Here is a 14,519-nt window from a genome sequence, read left to right on the forward strand (position 1 = left end):
ACAGAAGCTACAAATGAGCCAAGTTTAATCTGGCCTACTCTAGCTATGATTTTATGTAAACTCATGCTGAAGCATGCAGTTACTTTATATTCTGTACAAAACCAGACAAATAGCATCCAGTTGAGTCAACCACAGTTACATAAATCAGGGGTAAGCGTAGTGTGCAAAGAAAGACTCCTTTGTTAGTGTTCCTGGACTTTAGTTCTGTGCAAGATGAGACCACGTGCAGTTACGGTATTCTTAAGACCATCATTTATATTTATATACAACAATCATTTGTACACTTTTATGTGACATATAATTAAGACCTTTATTCTGGAGAAAGGCTGGATCCATGCTAGGTTCCCGCTGGTTTCATATTATCCCCAGCAGGTCCCAAATCTGCCTATTGTCCCTCAAGTGCATCATTGCTGCCTTGAGGCTGTAGTTGCATTAGTGTGTCATCTTCACATTAAATTACCATGCCAGTGAAGAAAATGCCTTTATTGATATAATGAGAAGATAAAATTGCATCATTTTGAATAAGATTACACATCAATAACGTACTTCAGTTATCCAAACTAGTTCATATATATTATTTCAGCAAACCTAAACACATTTATCAGGTAGATTGGTTATTGTCTTCATGTTTAGGTTGTATAAAAGGCTTGAGAAAAGCTTCTGGCCACACAATAACCATATTGACTCCCATAGTGAATTTATGACTCATCTTCATATGCCTCGTCTTAGCCACATGATGGCCTTTTGCTAGCTGAAATTTCAAAAGGAAAAGACTTGTAGGGCTTGATGCAACAGCCAGTGAAGACATTACAATCCATTCAGGCATACATATGGAGTTGGGAGAGGGAAATACTTTTTAAAGTGTTAAATGGGACAGCAAGGGATTTCTGGTTCTTGGTAGTTATCATCTGAGGTAGTAACACATACAACCATTACTGAAATTGTTTCTTAAATCTTACCTACATCTCCAATTTTCCTTTTCAAACCAATTTTGTCTTTTTTAAGGCTGGTTGAAAAGCTTCCTAATTTAATTTAAAGCTCAGTTCTATAATTGTACCTCTAACTTATACCTAAACAATCTCAGGCTGATATTCAGTAGCCAGATTCAAGTTAGCTTCAATGCAAAATAGAAAGATGAGTGTGATTCTCACTTGTTTTCCTACTGCCAAAGCTTTGGCCATGTAGTTTTTTTCCCCCCAGACATCAAGTCTTCTGGATGATCAATTAGATGCTTTGACGATTCATTTCCATAACTTAGTATCAGGTTTGAGAAACTGCACCTTAGGCAAACTTTTTACTGAGAAAGATTTTATTAACCTGAATACTTCTACTATATGCTTTTAAATTAACCATTTATTACTGCCTATCATCTAGGACCAATCACAGTAAAACATTCTAATCATTCTCTATGATCTAGTATTTTGGTACTCCCACTTGTATTTAATATAAATAGTGTGCTAAGAAACTGATCCGAACTCCACTTCCGCAATAAAGTGATTGATTGGTCTCAACCAAATCACCATTTTCAGTTATCTGCAATATAGGTGCTAACACACAGCATGACTGTGTGAAATCCTCAGATTCTTTGAAGTTTCTTAAACACTCTATCATCCTACACAAAATATTTTGAGATCCATTATTTATCCAGAGACTGATTTTTTTCTTTTCCTTTACTCTTGTGAGTCCAAGCCTGAAGCCCAAATTGAACATTCTGAATTATCTATTGTTATCGCTAAACGTCTTATTTTTCCTACCTCATTTATCAGCGGCAGCAGCAAACTAGATACCCAAACTAACTATACTGGAAATAGTCCATTTTTTTTGCTCCTTGAAATTAAACTAATCCTAAATTAATCTAACCCACATCTGTAAGAAACCCATTTACTATGAACTCTTTTTAAAGAGAAGAAATAAGGGCACAAAGTGAAGGCTACTATCTTTTAAACATGTACGTTGCTTTTATTTATACAAGGATAGAGAGACTGTAGCAATCTTTGCTTTTACTTGCGATCGTTTAGGCTTAGCATTACTAATAAATTGCTAGAAATTTAGTTTAGAATCAGATAATGGGATTTTGGCTGGGAAGTGGAAAAAAAATGAAACCTCCCATCCCACACCAAACATTAAAACCAGGGAATATCTAAATTTATACATGACATATAGACAGAATGTTAATTCTCTCAGGAAGAATGGAACTTGCTCAACCACTACTGGAAGAGATATTCCCCAGTGTTCCCAAGTGTAGACTTTAGGATAAGTTGCAAAAAAAAGAATATAGTATTTCAGCAATCTCTTGAAGCTTTTCCCCTTCAAATTTCTCATCTTGAACCCACAATTCACAGCAACCTGTTTCGCTGTCAGCACCAATAGCTTTTGCTGTTAAAAATAAGGCCTGGCTACTGGCATTCTGGGAGGAGCAGGGATCAGAAAATTTTGGATTAGAACTACTGGAAGACATTCCCACCCACCCCCACGCCCCCCACCCCACTTTTAGGATACAGACCTGCCAATATTTTAAAAAGGCTCTAATGTTAAAAGGAGCCATTGGACATAAGGACGGGCATCGGTAAGATGTGCCAAGGCCACTCCTGAACGGCAAGAATATGTCTTCCCATTAAAATCTGACCCATTCCACACTGTAGGAAGCAGGGGCAAGAGAAATGCTAAGAAGCTGCTTTCCCGGAATGGAATGATTGGGAAAAAGAGAAAGCACAGGGATAGCAAAGTGTAAATTTCCTTTCTCATTAATATCTCTAGCTAAGTGTGTCCCAGAATCTTGTTCTCCAATTTTGGAAAGTGGCCGAGTTTGCGGTCCTCAGGAATTGGATGCCTCGTATTGGCTTGATCTAGGTTTCCTCTGTGGCAGAGCCTTGGCTTCTGGGCTGAGTGGGACCAAATGTGTCTGTAGGGACGGGGCTGGTGGGCCGGGCTCAGGACCAGGCCCAGTTCCATTGATTCTGGTGGGGCAAGTCTGGTTGAGGTGGTTTGAGTTTCCAGAGGGTGGTCGGGATTTGTAGTTGGACTGGTACCAAGACCCATTTCTATAGCGATTTGAATTGAAATGCGATGAGCCATTTTGGCGTTGTCCTTGGGACCGGTAACCTTGACCAGACCTTCTATTTCCCTGGAACCCCTGGAACAGAAAGAAAGGGGGAAATCAGAGCGATCGGTACCAGTATTACCTGAGCACTCGTTTCCATACTCAGAATAGGATAAAGATCCATAGATGCCAAAGAGATTGTTTTACAATCAAAATCAGTAAAGCCGGTTTCTAAGAGGGTCTGAAAATATAGCACTCCATCCTTTGCCTAACTATACACAATTAGAATATAGGCTGCATTTTTAACCTTATATTAATGCACATTAATATTCTTTAATACACAAGAAGATGCAATGGCCTAGAACAGTGATGGCAAATCTTTGAGAGACCAAGTGCCCCAAACCCACCCCGCACCCCCGTCCCGACTCCACGCCCTGCCCCATCCGCGGGGCCACACACTGCCTCCCTGGCCTGCAGCAGATCGCCATAGCGGCCCAGCAGCACCACAGCGGCTGCACCCTCCATCCATGCCCTGCAGCATCATCTGTGCGCGATAGGGCGTGAGGGCAGAGTCTTGTTCCTGCTGCCTGGCTGCCATGTCCTTGGCTGCGCTGCCCCACGTAGGCCATGCCCGGGAGCAACTCTTCCCCGAGGGGTCTGCTGGCGAGGAGGGGGCCGTGGGGGGAGGCGGGGCTGGGGCAACGGTGTGCGTGCCCACAGAGAGGGCTCTGAGTGCCGCCTCTGGCATGCGTGCCATAGGTTCGCCGCCACCACCAGCCTAGAATGCTTCATTTGAATGCTGTCAATGCAGTCTTTAAAAATGGGAAGTTATTTTAAATTTGGTGCATATTCTATTAGAGTTGAATTATCATTCCAAGCGTTGGCTTAAGACAAGCAACTGTGAGATTAACTGTGTGGCATGACAGCCTACATGTCAAAATGTGGGCCCTTTGCTTTCCCCTTCTAAGTGAAAAACTCTACTGTAAAAAAGATCCAAGCCTGGACAATCTCCAGGAGACTCTCAACCACAGAAACAACATTAAATCATTACCTCCCGGTGGGACTGAGATGGGCGGCTTGTTGCATTTGTGGAAGTTTCTATAGGGGATGATGGTTTCTTATTGGCCATTGTGAGGCTAGGAGAAGAGATAGAGGCACACACTGTGGTAGTGGACTCATTCGGACTGCTCATCGCCACGGAGGTAATAGAGCTGCACCGTGATCTGGTTGAATAACTGTTCTTTGGATGTGAAACTGAAACAAGAATGACAAAAAGAAAAAAAAGACTTATTTCACACTTTTTTTTTACAGTGGAAAGATGAATTTACTCCTCACCCCATCGGCAACCAGTGATGATACATTTTCCAAATCCTTACATAATCAAATTGCAATAAAAAGAAAAAAAAATGCTTCCAGTCTGCTCCTATAATGTTCTTGTAGCAGCCATTGCCACCACTTTACAAATACTCCTCAGAAGTTGTGAGCTAACTGTTGGGGGAGCCATGTGCCTGCTGAGAAATACCCTGATGTATAAAAACAGTAGGCCTAAAAGTAGGGTAGAATTGGAAAAAAAAAAAAAAAACAGAACTGGTGAGCGGAGAGAAGAAGCTTGCAAATGCATTTTTAGACAAGCTAACAGCTTTCACTTTACTAGTTACTTCAACAGGGCTTTGAACATTTTTTAAATTTTTTTCTTAAAACCCACAGCTCTGGGCTATGTAAAATGGAGGCTTCCTAAGAGAGGCCCCGTTCCACACGTATTAATTTGAAATATTTATAGTACGCCCATATCCAAAGGATATATAACATATAAATATATATTACGCATAAAATAAGCAGGATAAAGTAATAAATGTAGGTAAACAACTCAGCTCAGGAATTGTAATAATATGAAGACTAACAGTGAAACACAGAAGGGACCTCGATCATTTTCTGAGCTGATAAAATTCTGAGAAGGGCCTTTTCAGCTGAAAGCCACAGAAAAATGTATTTGCAGAATTTTAGAAGTGCTTTTATCAGCCAGGGGTGTTTAGTTCAGCTTAGCTTTGCCCCATTGCTGCTGTGTTTTTGTTTTGTGTACATACCCAGGATACACAACGTTTAAGACCAGCTCACCTTGTCCAAAGGATTCAATGCTTTTCTTTAGGGCATCCAGGTCACAAGTGAAGCGAGCCACCCTGCCGAGATCCTCATCATATTTGCGCTCACTCACAAAGTGCTGCAGAGAAATAAAAATGTAAACATGTTAGCATTATGCACAAAGCATGTTCAGGTTTTGGGAGAGGAGCTGTCAGGTGAATGGCGGGTGTCAGCTGAGGCACAAGCTACATACCCTTCTCTCTGCTTCTACACAATTGCAGAAAAATAAACAATTGGATTTATTTTGCAGGAAGACCCCTTGAGAAAAATAATAAACAGTTTAAAGTTGGCACTGCTGATAGAACAGCAATTACCAGGGTGAATTTTTCCATGTGGTGAGATTTTTGTGGGGATTTGAATGTAACTTCATTCTGGCCTCTAGTGGTAAGTAAGGGAAGCATTTGTCAGAGTTGCTGGTTCAGACAACACAACACACTGAGATCAAATTTCGCAGCCACGATCAAATAATCCATCAGCTTTGCGGAGAGTTAATAAGTGTGAAAATGTTTCAGGCAAAGTCTTCAAGTTTGTTCTTTTCAAAAATATTTTTTTTAAAAAAATAATGCTTCGATTTTTCAGTCAATCCTAAGCTTAAGCAAATGTTGTTGCCAGGTCAGTTATTGAAATTGCCTGCTTCAAATGCTACAGACTAAGATTGACTCTTCCTAAGCATATCCTCTACTGCAGGGGTCCCCACCCCCGGTCCGTGGATCGGTACCAGGCCGCGGCATGCCAGCAACCGGTCCGCACAAACAAGCGAAGCGCCATCCGCGAGATGCAGGCAGCACACAAAACCACGCCCCCTCCGGTCCATGGAAAAACCTCTCTCCACGGAACCGTTCCCTGGTGCCCAAAAGGTTGGGGACCTCTGCTCTACTGTTCAATAGAGCTCTTCTGCATAAGAGGAATATAAGGAAATGTAATTACATCAACAGAACCCGGGGAAGTGCAATTTCCCTGTGCATATTGTGGCTGTACTTTTATAAGGTTTCTGCCCCAGCTGCCCAATCTATGTAGATTAGAAAAAGGTGTACGTAGCCCAAAGCAATCTGGAGATTCACCTTTATATCGGCTCTAAGTTCTACCAGCTGTTCTTCTGACATTCGGACTGCTACATCTGTTAGTTTCTTCAGTGCCTCTGCCTTCTTTTGGCGGCCACTTAGGATTTCCACTATAATGTAAAACAGAAAACCCCCCCAAAGGCAATCACATTTATAATAAATAGAACAATTAAGCAATTAAAGCACAAAACAGAATGTCCAGTTGCTACACATCTAATTCTTGCCAGCCCCTATTCTCCCCTTTCCCCAACATTTTAAGTTTATCCTTCAAAGGTCAGCTTCAGCTCTGCAATACATCTGAAAAATGCTTGAGGCCTTGGAAAATACCTAAGAAGACTGGAAGTTAAATGCCAGGGGATAATTACCTAGGCAACAGGGCGAGAACTCTTAAATTCCCCCAACTGACAAGATTCTTATGTAGCTCAAGCTCAACACATGAAATCTGTGAATATAGGGCCCTTTGCTTTCTTTCTCTGTCTCCCTTTTTAATAATTAAAAAAATATGGAAGAAGTTACCAAGTCAAATTGGCTGTTTACTTGATTGCAATGCTTTGGGCAGGGTGCAGTTTATAACTCTTTTCTCCTGTACTTTTTTTTTTGCCAATGAATGATGGCACATCAAAGTAGTTCTTTTGTCTTGGAAGCAGAAAAGCGCAATAGATACCACAATCAAACCCTGGGGAACAGGAGCAGGAAGAGCTGCAGTTTCTGAGAGGTCATGGGAATTGCTTCTTTGATATAAAGGTAGTCCTCACTTAACAACAGTAATCGGGACTGGAACCTCTGTTACTAAGCGATGCAATCCTAAAATGTGACGTGACCTGCCCGTACTGCTTAGTGACAGCAATCCCAGCGCTTCCCACTGCTGTTGTTAAGCCAGGTTCATGCATCCTTAAGTGAGTCCAAGGTGATCTGCATGCAGGTAGGCTGGCTGGCAGGCAGGCAGGTAAGTGGGGCTGCTGGCAGGTGGGGGAAGGTGCATGGGTGGCCAGCAAGATGAAGAGCAAGCTTGTTGGGACCAAGGGTGGCTGCCGCCAGGTGGCAAAGAGTGCGAGCAACTTACTTACAAGAGCCAGCTTCAACCTTTGTGGCTGGCTTCTCCGTTGACTTTGCTTTTGAGAAGCCAGCAGCGAAGGTCCCAGATGGTGGTCATGTGACTGTGGGAGGATGCACCTGCTGTGTGAGCTGGTTGCCAAGCACCCAGACTGGATGGGAGGCGGGGACAGCTGGAACTTTGAGGATCGGTCATAAGTAGCGCTTATTCAGCACCTTCAACTAGTCGCTGAGCAAATTAAGTGAGGACTAACGCTATGAGCCATATTAATCAAGTTGCATATTAATTAAGAGTCTTCAAGGGGTATGTATTCTCGTTGCCTTGTTCTGGGGAATTTTTCATGGCACCCACAAAGTTCATACTACAGTAGTAGTAGCAGTAATGGTAGCCACAGGTTTATTTAGATATGAAGATTAGAGTGATACAACAAGCGGTGATACAAGTCTCAATTCAGACAATCGGGCTGGCTGGGTACATATTTTATTCTTGCACTTTCCTGTATATTTGGACTCTTAAGTTTCATACCCATTGGAATGGTAACAGAGAATGAGAGAGTGATAGTTTTCATCCAGGATAAGTAAATCAGCATATAAATGCACACACAGAAGCCTTAGGAGCACTCTGTTTAAACACTGCGCTTGGTATGAGGAAACCCCACATGCTTTTCTGGTGTAATGGCAACTAGGATTAACCATGGCACTATACTTGGAAATAAATGCATGTAGTCCTTGACTTATGACCACAATTGACCCCAAAATTTCCATTGCTAAGCAAGACAATGAAGTGAGTTGCACCCCATTTTGATTTTTCGCCCCCCCACAGTTGTTAAGCAAATCACTGAAGTTGTTAAGTGAATTATGCAGTTGGTAAGCAAATCTGGCTTCCCCCACTGGCTTTGCTTCGTCAAACATTCACAGAAGGTGACCAGCTGGGAAGGTTACAAAAGGTGACCACACGATCATAGGACAATGCAGTGGCGGAAATGCATGCCTGTTGCCAAGCACCCGAATTCTGACCACATGACCATGGGGATGCTGCAACAGTCGTTAAGTGAGAAAAATAGTCATAAGTCACTTTTTTCAGTGCCACCGTAGCTTTGTGCGGTCACTAAATGAATGGTTGTTAAGTCAAGAGCAAAACCAGATCTTATCCATGTATATGTAATTACAAGATATTTGAAACATGAACCTATACAACTAGATGTGATACAAAAAATAGCCGACCTGTACATATATAGTATGGTTTACATATCTGGAAACACCAGAAATTGAAGTCCTTCTTTGTATTTTGTCTTGGACTGCTTACTTCAAAAATCTGGTAGTCTTGTTCAGTTTCAGGACAAAGATATTAACATAGCTGTGCTTTATAAAACTTACTTGCTTCTGCTTTTACTTTGTCCATTTCACCAAGTAGGGCTACTTCTCGATCCATGAGGCTAAAGGAAAAGAAAGGAAATAAAGATTAAAATTCTCTTACATTCAGAGGCTATATAACTTTTAGAACCCAACTCAACAATCAATCAGGTCATTAAATTGGGACAAATCTCTGCCTCCCTGATAAAAAACAGTGTCTTTGTATACATTAAGCTTTCAAAGATGGAATGGGTAAATATCACTAACAACTCTTTTTCTGAGACGTACAGCATCTCTTTTTTTAGGTTTAACCAACTGAAATCCTACATGCTTTATCACTGTTTTGGTTCCAAAAATCTTAAGTATCTTGATGTTTTAAACTTTCATTTTCAAAGTTATTTACAGTTGGCTGTTCTACTTTTAATTCCCATGTAGCAATCACTGTGGTCCATTAAAGTGTTTAACTGCCTTTCAAATGGTCATCTGTGAATTCGCATATACAAGGTTTGTACTTGCAAGCACCCAATTCGAAACATACCAGAACTATTCTTTGCAGGAAGTTGAGCCTCATTATAACATGTCGCCTACAAGTAGTGACTCTTGTTTTTCTCCTCAGATTAGCAACGGCTATAGTAATGACTGGAACTGATAAAGCAGACTCAAGTATCTCAAGAGGTCCCCAACCTCTTGGGGAGAGAGGTTTTTCTGTGGACCAGAGTGTGTGGTTTTGTGTGCTGCCTGCATCTCGCAGATGGGGTTCTGCTTGTTTGTGCGGCCCGGTACTGGTCCACAGACCAGGGGTTGGGGACCCCTGAAATATCTGATATGGGGGAGGGGATCAGTGTCCATTTTGTGAGCACAGATAATCTCCAGTTTAAGAACAAGTTCCGTTCCCAAGTCAAATTTGTATGTAAAGCCAGAACAGTATTATATAATAATAATAATAATAATAATAATAATAATAATAATAATAATAATAATAATAATAATAATAATAATTTAATTTTATACCGCCCTTCTCCCGAAGGACTCAGGGCGGTGTACAGGGCAATACAATAAAATACAATATATAAAAATTAAAAGAAATATTAAATACAATATAATACTGTGTAAATAGTATTGTGTAATTAACTTGAACCATGGTGTATTTAACTCAGATTTTGATAGAACAGGTTCTAGACTGAACTCTGGGTTGTCCCTAAACCGGGGCACTCTTAACCTGAGGGCTTGTTACATACTGGTGACCACTTGAAGAACCAGAGTTTCAGGTTAAAAGTTAATCTCTTCTTTTTCGCTGTGATTTCCTCAGGGTTATCACCAAAGAACCATTCAGACAAAACTGCTGATTGAGAATAAACACTGATGGTACTAGTACAGATCTGTACAATACAAGAATCAGTATATACAGGCACATACGTAGCTGAAGTGGAATGATCTAGTATGGACTGGGCTCCTTTGCCAGCTCACAGCATATGAAAATAGCAATGTTTTGAATGACACAGGTACCACTTCCTTAATCTGTTCAGAGTAGATGAGAATATACTGTTCCTTATGAAGGGCTTCTAGCCTCTTAGGCATCCCTAGCATATTCCAAAGAGGAAGACAGATTTGGAAAGAAAATAGAGAGAATAAATTCTTGGTTGATATGCAAGAGAACAGGCTTTGCCAGCATCAGTTTATTCCTATGGAATGCCAGGAATTTGTTTATAGGGGGCAAAGCTCATTCACACTCCATGCTGTAATACTCGTGAGAAAAAAATGGTCTAATAAATGCAGGATAGTAAATGCACAGAGATTATTTATGGGCATCATTAGAACCTCCGAAAGTCTCTGAAAAGACATTCCCCTCAGGAGTCTCAGCAGAGGTTGGCATGGCTACCAAGAGCTGTTCGCCATACAGCTGCTTCTCTGATCTTCACTACCACCCTCAATAACAAGGAACAAGGAAATAAATAAAACATTATCTGTTGATATTTTATTGTTTATCCACCATATCTCTATCTTCTTTTTTTGTAGCTGTTTTATTTTTGTCCCTTGGGATGTTTTAATAAAAATTCTGCCCCCAAATACGGCAATTTTAATGGAATCTGGAAAAGCTCAAGAGGTTTCCTAAAGGGGATAGCTGGGTCATGAATCTGAGAAAGAGATAAAGGAACCATCTGATATTTCAGTTTTAACTCCTCCAAGGTTGAGGATAATTCAGAGCAGTTATCTATCACACAGTACTACTAAATCATGCAGAGATGGGTGATAACAGATTTTGAGTATCTGCGTGAATAGGTTTCAGTTTAGATGCATCCAGATGAACAACTGGTAAAGGATAAAACATAATAACTGAAAGCTTGCATATCAGAGGTTGAACAATCCTAGCAATGATTCAGGGGTTGTGATAATAAAGGCCATGGATGATGATGCAATTGTAAATCCTAGTAACCATCCGTAAATATGTTCCAGCTTCTATTCGGGGCAACAAGCCAAGGAAAGCCAATAAAATCCTTACAGTGAGGAGAATGAAAACAGGATAGATATCAGGCTTTATGCTGCTATTAAACCAGCTACACAGTTGAGTTCTATTGCTTGCCTTTATGAATGAAAGAGAACTAGTCCTCACTTAATTGGGACTGGCAACTCCACTGTGATGTGGTTGTGAAGTGCAACCTCACATGACCATGCCAACTTACATCAGTAGTTCTGGCAGTTCTAGTTCCCATCATTAAGTAAATGCCGTGTAGTCATTAAGCAGAACATCACATGATTGCCATTTGAGACTTCCTGCTGGCTTCCCCAGTGCTTGTGGGAAGCCAGTGGGGAAGGTCACAAATAATGACCACATACCACTCTAACCATCATAAATAAATGCTGGTTGCTAAGTGCCCAAATTGCAATCACATGACCACAAGGATGCTACAACAGCTCTAACTACAAGGACTGCTTGTAAGTCTCCTGGTTCAGTGCCACCATAACTCTGGTCGCTGAACGAGTGGTTGTTAAACAAGAGCTATCTATACAGGGGAACCAGAGAATTTGTGTTTGAAAGCAATCCTGATGGCAAGGCTGATGAAGTCACAAGCAATGGATTTGTTTCTCAGACCAATATTAGGTGGAAGTAGGCCTGAAGGGCTGAACTGCCTATGTACTTTGTATTTTATTCTTTTATTATATCTTCAATATCAGATATGGTATGCCTGCTTAATTGTTTGTGCTACATACACATAATTCTAATGTTTAAGACAGGGGTCGGCAACTTTAAACACTCAAAGAGCCGCTTGGACCTGTTTCCCAGATAAAACATTGGGAGCCGCAAAACTCTCGTGCGCGAATGCGGGCACACGCGAGGGGGGCAGCTTGATTGAAGAGTTTAATTAAAAAGAAATAGAGGCTGCTGGGCATGAATTCTCTCTGTCTCTCTCTCCCCCTCCCTCTCTTCCTTTCTCTGCTCACCTGGCAAGATGGCTTCACGCTGTTCTCCGACAAGCTGACACACATTCTTATTGGGCTAGCTCTCCTGAGCTGCTGCTTTCTGCTGGTTTCTGCTGCTTCCTGCAGAGACGCAGCAAAGGCAGGAGCCCCGCCCAATAAGCTTGTCAGCTTGAGAACAGCGTGAGGCCACTCTCTTTTTTACACACACACACACACACACACCCCTCTCTGTCTCTCTGCAAATGGCGGAGGATGACTTGGAGCCGCAGGAGAAGACTGAGTCACATGTGGCTCCAGAGCCACAGGTTGCCGACCCATGGTTTAAGGCACAGGTCTGCAACCCGCGGCTCTGGAGCCACATGCGGCTCTGGAGCCACATGCGGCTCATCTCCTGCGGCTCCCAGTCCTCTGCCATGTGCAGTCAAAAAAAAAAAGTGGGACTAAAAAAGTTCAACCAATCAATTCAAATATGCAGGGTAGGTGCATATCTCGCCTTGGCTTCACTCTTCAGTCAAACCCTGTTCTGCACATTTTTTTTGCGGCTCCCAGTTTTTCCTTTTGTGAGGGAACTGGTTCCGAGTGGCTCTTTCACTGTTTCAGGTTGCTGACCCCTGGTTTAAGGCAATCACAGAATCTGATCAGAAAGTTCAGAGGACAAATTAGGCTGCATTTGTGATGGGCTCCAACAGACGGATGATTTGTCCTTCAATAGGAATTTCATAAAAATTCAGAAATTATAGACTGAACTAATATATTTAAAAGTTTGAGCAACTTGAGCAGTGATATCCAAAACCTGAAAATCTTCATTCCTGGCAATAACCTCAGGGGTTCACAGCACATTCCTTCCTTTTAAAAGTGGCAAAGAGAGATTCCCATCAGGTCAGTGATTTATTGCCATATTTTCTCAATTACAAAATAGCATCTAGAATGCAGGGCCCCCCTAAAAGATCTATTGTGGGTGAACAGTGCCTAACTCTGATGAAAATACAAATATAAAACAAAAGGTGATAGTATGTGATGACAAGTCAAATAAAAAACTGAAAATACAGTTTCAACTGCAGTTATTAAACATTACTATAGAACAGCTAATGTTGAAAACAGCAAAAGAGTAATGCAGAGAATATTTAACATGAGGGTTTTGTTGTGATTCAGTGCCTGTGGTTCCGGCAGCTGAGTCGGATGATTCTGAAGAGGAGGAGGGGTTTGGAGAGCCTTTGGTGTCAGAGGAAGGTTCTGATGCACTGCAGGACTCTCAGCCTGGCCCCTCCCGTCTTGTTCTTCATCAGACTCAGCTGTGTGAGCACGAGGGATTGGAAGAAGACAATCCACAGCTGGCTCTGTTCAGGGACGCTAGAAGCAGGAGGCAATCTAGCAGAGCAGAACAGAGGAAGGCAATGAGGCAACTCAGGAGAACGCAATGAGAAGCCACGCCTTGGGACTGCTGATAAAAGGGGAAGGTGTGGGAGGTGCTGGTTGCTGAAGGTAACTGTTTGAAGATCTTCTGCTAGAGTCCTGGTCTGTTATTCTTGTTTAACTCTTGTTTGAACTTTTGGTTTAACTCTTGAACTTTTCATTTAACTTTTGTTTGAACTCTTTGTAAATAAATTTGGTTGGTTTTTTTTCCAGCCTGTTGACTATAAAAAGGGGTTGTCCCTGACATTCAAACAGGGCCGGTCGTAGGCTGGAACAGAACAGGTTTGATCTTCAGAAACCTGAACACTTCAGTCTGTTACACGGCAAGGTATTCCTGAATGGATCTTCCTCTTTATGCCAAATATTATAAATTCATCACTTATGTTTAAAAAGAAATACAGCCTGCCTAATGAGCACATTATGAATTTCTAAAGCAAAACAATCAAGTTTTCAAGGGATGCTATAAAAATATTACTTGTTCAATTTTAGTTTACAAAATTGTGGTAATTCCTTCGAGACCTCTTCCACCAAGTGACTACAGCCAACGTATATTAAGAGAACATAATATTCATAATACCAACAGTTGCCAGACCAGTTCTCTTGATAGACTTCCTAATTTGAACTGGCAATGCTGCATTTATGTGATGATGTAAATAAGTTTCCTCAGAAGTGACTAGCAAGGGATTTGTATGCTGTGGTTTGAAGGTACACAGCCTCGTTTGCAGAATGGCAATCACCCCGTTTTCAGGAAAGAACAAATAACAAACCCTTGATTCTTTATCTGGAATTTATTAAAGGAGGTTCTGCTGGCTTCCTTCCAAACTAGCCATGCATTTCCCTGTGTCACGGAACTGCACTTCCTGTTTTCTGCCCTTTCTCTGCCCCACAGCAAGCAGAATTATTGAAACAAGGTCTTTAACCTTTTAAAACATGACGCATGATGAGGCAAAGATTAGAGGAGTGACCCAGGAGGTTACGATTTATAAGAAGCACTAGTTTTTTATGCTGAAGGAAGAGATATCTGTAGGGAAACGCACCAT

General features: G+C 41.5%; 1 protein-coding gene across 2 annotated transcripts in view; it reads right to left on the reverse strand.

Moving 5' to 3' along the window:
• Nucleotides 1-474: 474 nt before the first annotated feature.
• SPATS2 (spermatogenesis associated serine rich 2) overlaps nt 475-14,519 on the reverse strand; it is a 58,060-nt gene continuing 44,015 nt past the window's right edge. The window contains exons 9-14 of one of the 2 annotated variants that reach the window (XM_083356659.1): nt 8,671-8,729; nt 6,241-6,350; nt 5,156-5,258; nt 4,092-4,294; nt 2,504-3,133; nt 685-751 (exon numbers count right to left, since the gene is read on the reverse strand). In XM_083356659.1, the coding sequence (XP_083212785.1) occupies nt 2,816-3,133; nt 4,092-4,294; nt 5,156-5,258; nt 6,241-6,350; nt 8,671-8,729 (793 nt within the window). In that variant the 3' untranslated portion in view covers nt 685-751; nt 2,504-2,815. Of the gene's footprint in view, nt 752-2,503; nt 3,134-4,091; nt 4,295-5,155; nt 5,259-6,240; nt 6,351-8,670; nt 8,730-14,519 lie in introns of both variants that reach the window. The other variant, XM_083356660.1, reaches the window with a different exon arrangement.

The sequence above is a fragment of the Vipera ursinii genome, assembly GCF_947247035.1.
Source record: "Vipera ursinii genome assembly, chromosome: 2".
Taxonomy (NCBI): domain Eukaryota; kingdom Metazoa; phylum Chordata; class Lepidosauria; order Squamata; family Viperidae; genus Vipera; species Vipera ursinii.